At 34.2% G+C, this 8,352-nt stretch overlaps 1 protein-coding gene across 1 annotated transcript; it reads right to left on the bottom strand.

Moving 5' to 3' along the window:
- Positions 1-1,846: 1,846 nt before the first annotated feature.
- LOC125870317 (ABC transporter I family member 19-like) lies at positions 1,847-5,895 on the bottom strand. The gene is made up of 6 exons (XM_049550719.1): positions 5,678-5,895; positions 5,440-5,600; positions 4,496-4,547; positions 3,841-3,977; positions 2,988-3,074; positions 1,847-2,591 (listed from the first exon to the last, which is right to left on the bottom strand). The coding sequence occupies exons 1-6, from the start codon at positions 5,811-5,813 to the stop codon at positions 2,304-2,306; spliced, it is 861 nt and encodes a 286-aa protein (XP_049406676.1). The 5' UTR covers positions 5,814-5,895; the 3' UTR covers positions 1,847-2,303.
- Between the last annotated feature and the right edge of the window lie 2,457 nt (positions 5,896-8,352).

The following is an 8,352-nucleotide window of genomic DNA, read 5'->3' as shown; positions in this document are numbered from 1 at the left end:
GCTTCCGGAGTACGATCTTGTGTGTATCATATAAACTTAAAGTTATGTTCTACAAAGTAGTGGTAATTAGACCAACTTTGTTTTATGAAGTAGAGTTTTGGCTACTCAAGAACTTCCATGTTCAAAAGTTGCAAGTTGCAGAAATGATGATGTTGAGATGAATATATGAGAATATTAGGGGAAATGAGATTAGGAATGTGGATATCCAGGATAAAGTGGGAGTGACCTTTGTGGTGGATGAGAATATTAGGGGAGATAAGATTAGAAATGAGGATATCTGGGATAAAGTGGGAGTGACTTCTGTGGTGGACAAGATGACAGAAGTGAGACTGAGATGGTTTGAACATGTGAAGAGGAAATGTGCAAATGCTCCAGTGATGAGGACATGAGAGAGGTTGAATATAGTGGGTACAAGGAGAGGTAGAGGTAGGCCGAAAAAATATCGAGAAAAGGTGATTAGACAGGACATGACGCAAGTCCTATTTACCGAAGGACCTTAGATAGGAAGGCGTGGAAGTCACGTATTAGGTAGAAGGTTAGTAAGTATGAAGTGTTGTCTTAATTTTCGAAGGATTTAGCCGTATTCGTATCTTGCTTTTGATTCCACCATCACTTCTTGTTTATTGTGTTAATGCTATTACATTATTCTGTAGTTGTTACTTGTTAGCTGATTTATCTCCACGGTCATTTTCCCCTTTTCATAGTACTGTTTATATTCTAATCAAAGATCCTTAAAAAACAACTTCTTTACCTCTACGACTCTAGGGACTATGGAGAATCGGAAAAGTAACTCAATGACCCGAAAACACAAGCATTATTAAAAAAGAAATTGTAAGCAAAGACATTGGAGATTTTTGTTTGGGGACCAGGGAGCGCAATAAGGTGCATGACAACAGAATTAATGATGTGAGTGTGACAACAAGAAGAACATGATAGAGAGAGCCTACTTTCTCTCCACGCCCACGCTATTTTGGCCATCCATCGCATTCACCACCTAATTTTGGGCCTCTAAACTTCTAACTTTTTGTAGTAGTAGTAGTAGTTGTTGGTTTTAAAATGTCATGTTCATGCTTGAGGAGTTGAAGTTGGAAAAGAATAAATAAATTGATAACCTATTAAATTTATCAGTAAATTTTATTTAAATATTTGATGTTGGTTGAATTTCTGAATAGATGCTTATGTGTTCTTATTAGACATTTGTGGCTCAAATTTTGGAATAGTTTCTGGGTATGTTCACAAGCGATCATTACGTGGATAATTTAAGCATATTAAATATGTCTCATTTTTAATTATATACATAAATATTAATTGAAACATGCATGGAGTTTTACGTTTTATTGAGATAATGCATATAATAAAAGGAGATAACATATAATGGTAAATAACGTATCTACGTAATATGCTGTTGAGAGCATGCACAAAAGCTTTTTCAAAATTTTGAATTAAAAAAGCCTAATTAAAACACTTTATCATATGTTCTAGTGCTCAATCAAAACATATCGTAATCTGAAGTGTCAAAATGAAAGTTACTTTTAATGGCTGCCAATGTATTCTACCTTGGGAAAAAGGTTTGCTTAAGGGTGTCTTTGGTAGGAATTTCCATGGTAAATATTTTTCTAATAAAGTAGGTGATTTTCTTGTGTTTGATACGTAGCAAAAACAAAATAATCCAAAAAGCATCTGCATATAATTTAGGTAAAATACTATAGGGTTGCGAGAGGGGAGTAAGATATGGGGTTGCTAGGAATGGTAGCTATGTGATTAGGGCGAGGAGACAATTAGTGTAGACTTGCGTAATTTGTTTTCTCTTATTTTTTGACTAACCAAATATGAGAAAAATTGATACACCCTAAATTTGCTTGAAATATGATGATTTGGGCAACTTCACGTTAAGATTTAAGGGCAGGCACAAAATGCTTCAGACTAAACTTGACGTACCCATCCATTTGGAAATTTTGAATCGATTTCTTTAATAAAAACTTGACATCCATTCTTTATAGTTCTGCGAAAACATAAATAATCAATGACTTTGTGATTGCTGTTACAAGAAATTGCATGAGGCTAATATAAATAGAGGAATTGAACACTATTGATACTTGCACTAAAGGCACATCATCAGGCTTCGACATGTAAATCAAACCTGAGTTGCTATAATTCCTACTTTTGAATTAAGCCAAGGGTGTAGGTGTAGCCCGTGATAACGACAACATTTTCCAAGCTGCAAACACCGAAGAACCAGCTCTAATCTCTTTTATTGGCAATCCTGCAAGGTTTAATTCTACTCTGGAAACAGGAAGTGTAAATCAGCGAAAATATGCCATATGTCTAGATGACTGAAATGGAGAAGAGCCAAAAGGAGAGGACTTTTGAGCTTTTGGTGGAGAGGGAGCAGGTTTCTTTTTCTCAATCGGGGTCTCAGAACGCAACCAGTTCTCAACTACTGAAAGCAAATTAGGGGAGGACTTCAACTCAGGAAGCTCGGGTAATTTCTCAGTCCTCTTCAGAACTCCTTCTTGGATGTAAACAAGATCAGTCGCCCATGTCTCCAGTCCATCAAATATATGTGTTGCATAGACAATTGTAGCTCCTCTCTGTGTTATCATGACATGGAACCAGAAAGTTAATCGTTTTGTCTACCTTCATTTACCAGAATCTGTAACATAATTAGTATCTAAATAGGTTTGCCAATATTAATTACATGAACCTCAATATGGTTAATGCTTACTAAATTAAGTGGATTTTCAAGACTGCTTAAATGGTACTTCACAATTTTCTATAGGATTTTGTTTCATGTGACGCTAAGGGAAAATCTATCACATAAGTGTCGATTGGATATGCAGTCCCCCCTTTCACAAATGAAAAAAGAGAGGAGACAATCCAATGGGAATATCGAACATCTGTTCAAAATCCACCCTTGTAATGCGCTTAAACCCAGTTGAATGTCTAGTTTCTGCACACATGTAAGTTCAGAAGAAAACAATGCATACCTGTTCACATTCTTCCTTAAAGAAATCTAATAAATCCATCCTCGCAACAACATCTAAGTCAACGGTGACCTCATCCAGTAAAAGAACCTGCAAGAAAGTGATTCTCCATTAACAAAGGTCATCAAAGAAGTTAACCCGCCTTGCTGATAATTAGCAAACTATGTATGAAACATACCTCACAGTAAGCATATTGTTTGACTATTAAGTATTGAGCAAGCAACAGATGGGTGTTATTATCTCACTTGGGAGGGAACCCCAGACGGACAAAAGAAAAGAACTTTTCCAGAGGTACACACCTCCCTTTTCCTTGACTATGAGACAAATGAAACTCTAAGACAAAAAGATATGAAGCCCCCTCCACAATGAAAATAAGAAAAATATAAGTGAGAGGCGACCGATGAGAATGAGCACCAGAACTATTTCGGAAAAAATTTAAAATGGGAGTCTACTGCGAATATGACCAGTATTCTAGGGGATTGATGCAACCTTGGTGATACAAGTTTAAGAGTATGCAGCTGAGGTGGCAAGTTAGTTAGAGTTCGTTACAGGCTGTTAGTTGTAGCAGTTACAGTTGGAAAATTCTGTTACTAGTAGATTCAATTGTATAAGTGTAGGAAAGGAATGTAATTGAATTCATTCATGAAATAATATATGTTCTTCTCTCTTTACTATAATCAATCCAGCCATAACTCCCGGTTTCAACCCTGAATTGGCTATCATCTTCTTTGAGTTCATCTCCTAGAATAACTAAATCCATCCTGTTCTTAATTGACTGCTTCTAATTGCATCACTTGGGTCCACAAATTTCTAACTCTGATATGGTCGACTGTAAACCTACTAAATCAAAGATTACCTTATAGGGGTGAAGGAGACCCATGCAGATTTGAACTCTACGCCTCTGACCATCAGATACCTTGTGCATACGCCACTGCAGATCAATATCCAGCAGCTCAATCAACTTTTCTCGTCGAACTGGATCCACTCCTTCAACTAAAACCATGACAAAGAAAACAGAAAAAAGAAGTTGATAATTTCCATTTGAACTCAAGAAGTTCACATTTGCAGAAAATCACACACAGAAATCAGAATAGTCCAAAAACCGAAGGGTGTCAATAAATTAGTAACTCTAGTTACATATATATTAGTTATGGCTCCTAGGTCCAGAGGTAGAATGGTGCAAAATGCACAGGAAATCAGATTGGAAGTTTGACAACAATCGAAAGTCTTTTAAGTTTTAGATAACACATTGGTAGACAGAAGTTCCAGTAATAGATGAAATAGTTCAGACGATCTTGAGAAAGACTAGATTAGAAGGGTCATGAGTGCATGTCAATTTAAGCGATGCCTATAACCATTCTGTCTATTCATAGTATGAGTCAATATATATCACTTGAATGACATAAAACAAGCACTCGGTAGCCATTACTCCACAAATCTGACAGAAGATCATTATGTAATGCCATCAGGAGATTAAAAAAGGAAACTTGCAGAAAAAAGAGATTACACACCTCCAAATATCATATGTTCAGCTGAAAAATCTCCCTGAAGTGGAATCTCTCCCTGAATTTTGACAAAAAAAACAACTCCATTTAGACTAGGATTTTATTCAACAAAGTTGAAGTTCAATGCTATGATAAAAATAAGAAGATAAGAAAAAGGAGTAAGTTATCATTGAGATAACATACAAATCTCCAACCACAATAACCAACATCATTAGAATAATTAGGGATACGTGCATTGTTCATCATACCCGAATGCAGTTCAGGATTTAGGGTATGGGGTACACCATTACAATTGCACCTGCTACTACTTTCCACGGGTGCGAAACTTGTATAAATACATACAGTAATATAGTTTTTAAAAGTTGTTTCAACTATGATATTTGTATGATAACAATATGAAATGAGCTTAAATGAAGAAGAGTGGATTCATTCAATCGTCCCCAACTTGTTTGGTACTGAGGTGTAGTCAGTGTTATCAAACGGCAAAAGCTCCGAGGTTAGTTGGGGCTTTAAGTGCAAAATGCAAATAGTTTGGGCCTTAATGAAAAAAGGTGCAAAGCAAGAAAAAATAAATCTATTTATATACATGTTTAGTCCAAAACTAGTACTAGTAATTATAAGTATGAATGACAAATATATGAACAAAGAAATTGTTATTTTTTTTTTTTACGATTAAGTGAAATATCAATTATTTAGTGTGAAGAGGCTCATTGTCAAGGAAAAGTATGTATTAGAATCTTGATGACAACACTGACGCGTACATCAAGTTAGGCGAAATGCTCAACAGATTTTTGAGCCTCGCTTTAGGGCTTAAGTCCGTTGAACAACTACGCAACTGGTGCAATTGCAGCTGCTGCCATATGCCCATGATCACACCCTTCAATTCATGAAACAAAACCACAAAAAGGACATACATGAAAACCAAGACCAGACTATGATGAAGTACTTACAACAGCACCAACATTTTTGCTCCAAGACTCTCCAAGGTAAGCCAGATCACCACTACAAACAAGGTGGGTATCATGAAAAGCCGAAAAATTCAGCACCCTGACTACATCTTTTCCACCGACCATATGTTTTCCCGCCAATATCTTCAAAAGGGTCGTTTTCCCTATTCCAAAATTGTAAAAATTGAGGTTCACAATGAATATACATTTCCAAATATAGCCTATTAGGAGTAAAGAATACCTGATCCATTTGCACCAAGAAGGAGACAGCGAGATCTGGGGGCAATGTTGAGATTGAAATCGAAATAGATGGGACTTTGAAAATCATATGAGAATTGCATTCCATTGACTTGAATACTGCTTGATTCTCCTTCCATCTTCTTCTTCTTCTTCCTCTTCTTCGATACGAACAAGCATTTCCCGGGTCGTGTTTTATACCCGTTTCAAAAGTTGTCACCGCTTACCTAACTAACTCTTCTGGCAACTCAGCAACTTGCTGTTTGTATTCCAACCACAAAGCCCCGTCGGTTACTCGGATCCTATCACTACACTTTTGGAGCTCCGAATTAAATCACAATCTACTTTATTAGTATTTCTTTTATTTATAATGATAATTATTGCTCTATTCATATTGAATCCGACTCATAATGTTTGAAGTTTTAAAAGAAGAAAGTTTTAGAAAATAACTATACTTCGAGACCTAATTGAGCTAATTACCAAATATAATAATGATTTACTTTTAAAAATTCATAATACATTGTATCAATTCATTTGCCATATATAGTAAGGGATCATTTGGTAGAATGTATAAGAATAGTGCTAAATAGAATGTTAGTAATGCTTGTATTATCAATGCATGTATTAGTTATGCTTGCATTAAATATACGTAGATTATTTTTATGCATTGTTTGGTTTGATGCTTTAAAAATAACATGTATTACATAAAAAAAATTATTTACAAATATACCCTCCACTATTATGATGGAAAAGATGTAAAAAGGGATTTGAGGGGCAATTGAATCTTTAAATGAGCTAATGCATGCATTAAAACCATTGCATTGCTAATACTTATGTGATAGACTCATATTGTGTTGAAATTACTCATACAAATATAGAGTTTTTTTATTATAATTACTCCAAACTAGTAATAAATCTTTTTGAGGACAAAAAAAAAAGGAAGGAAGATTCCAGAATTAATCTAAATAACTGAGATATAAAAAGACATTTTTTTTGGGACTAGCACTACGGATAGTAATTTAGTCTTACTAATTTGTTTGTAAACTTAGGCTTCAAAGATCCTTTCTAGAAAATCTCTTGCACTATTCTTTTAGTTATCATGTATGGTTCGTTAGACTTAGCCCAGAAAACTAGATGATTCCTTTCCATCTAGATGTGGTAAACTGTAACTGCAATGTTCATTCGAAAAATAGTGGTTGCTGCTCCCTATGCTCATGTATTTATGTTGACTCACTTCATCTCCTTTTGCAAGGTGCTAATTGGTCTAATTATACATTTCCAACATAACAACTTTGTCCATATGTTTTAGGGTAATCACAAGTGAAAAAGAGGTGTTCACTTGACTCGATACCTCCATTGCATAAGATACACTGTTGATTATTTGTGACACTCCAACTCACTGTTTAGTATAATTAATCTTGTTATGAATATCCATTTAATTCCTTCAGGATTGTTGCAAATGATCCTTCTCGAGGGAATCTTTTGAAAACCACCCCTCATTGCAATGTATAACTTTTTGATGGAGTATTTTTGCATATTTGTTATCTTTGCTTCTAGAATTCTTGAAATTTGTAGGTACTTTTTTGTCTTCAATATCTTTTGTACCATTCATGAAGCCTGAGAGGATGTAGAGTTCTAAACAATTCTGTTTTTTTTTTTGCATAATAGCAATCGACCCACCAGGGGCGGCTCAACGTAATCGGTGGCCTAAAGCGAAATCTTAATTAGAGGCCTAAAATCTAAATAAACTTCACATGCATTTATTTAAAATTTATTTTTCTTACATTTTTAAATGCAAAGTATTACTTAATATATTTTTTATATATAAATGATTTATTCGATTTCTTTTTCAATTATTAGTTTTAAATAAGATTTTATTAATTCAACGTTGAAAAATATTATTTTACTCGGGCAATCATTATATGAATTGTTAACATAGTTCTACAAGTAATAAGGTGACAAATTTCAAATAAATATAAGAGTTAGAACCATAGCTTTGATGAAGTTGATAATTTGGTTACCCCACATTTTACTATGGTTGTTGTAATGCTTGAAATTCTAAGAAGAAATGGAAAAAGAATTTACAATTCGATTTGTTCAACACTTCTCGACTATTAATTGATATCTTTGACAAAATATTATTCTAACTTATCAACAATTTAAAGAAGAGAGTGTAAAAGGAGTTAAAAAGAAAATAATGTGAGTATTAGTAGAGAGAGTGTAAGAAAATAAAACAATATTTTCTTGATTTCTTCTATTTGAATGGAGTTGAAGAGAATAAAATAATAATTTTAAATATATACTTTTTATCATAAATAATCAATGTTTTTTCTATAAAAAAATTAACAAATAATTTATTCTTGGTAAAAAATTGAGGCCTCCTAAAATTGGGGGCCTAAGGCCAATGACTTATTAAAGTATACATAGAGCCGGCCCTGCGACCCACTTCACCCATAAGATGTCCTGCATAGGTTCCATAACATCTTAATGATTGTAGCCTTGTTCCATATAGTAATATCTGATATGTTAAGACCTCATGCTGTCCTAGGCATGCACACCTTATCCCGTGCAAGAAGAGACAACTTCATAGCATAAATCTTAATTAATTATTTTTCTTTTATATGTATAAACATCTTTTTGGAATCTTAAATGTAATTTGACATCTTTTCACATGATTCA

This window comes from Solanum stenotomum, chromosome 7 (genome assembly GCF_019186545.1).
Source record: "Solanum stenotomum isolate F172 chromosome 7, ASM1918654v1, whole genome shotgun sequence".
Classification (NCBI taxonomy): domain Eukaryota; kingdom Viridiplantae; phylum Streptophyta; class Magnoliopsida; order Solanales; family Solanaceae; genus Solanum; species Solanum stenotomum.
The sequence above is the reverse complement of the archived record's forward strand: the minus strand, read 5'-3'. Positions and strand labels throughout refer to the sequence as shown.

What these genes read in the sequence shown, in the direction of transcription:
- LOC125870317 (XM_049550719.1), bottom strand. Translation starts at nt 5,813, where the DNA reads ATGGAAGGAGAATCAAGCAGTATTCAAGTCAATGGAATGCAATTCTCA. An exon ending in GTCTCCTTCACCCCTATAAG is followed by an intron (nt 3,075 to 3,840) that starts GTAATCTTTGAT and finishes ACTTTCTTGCAG; the next exon opens with GTTCTTTTACTGGATGAGGT. An exon ending in TTAAGGAAGAATGTGAACAG is followed by an intron (nt 2,592 to 2,987) that starts GTATGCATTGTT and finishes ATGATAACACAG; the next exon opens with AGAGGAGCTACAATTGTCTA.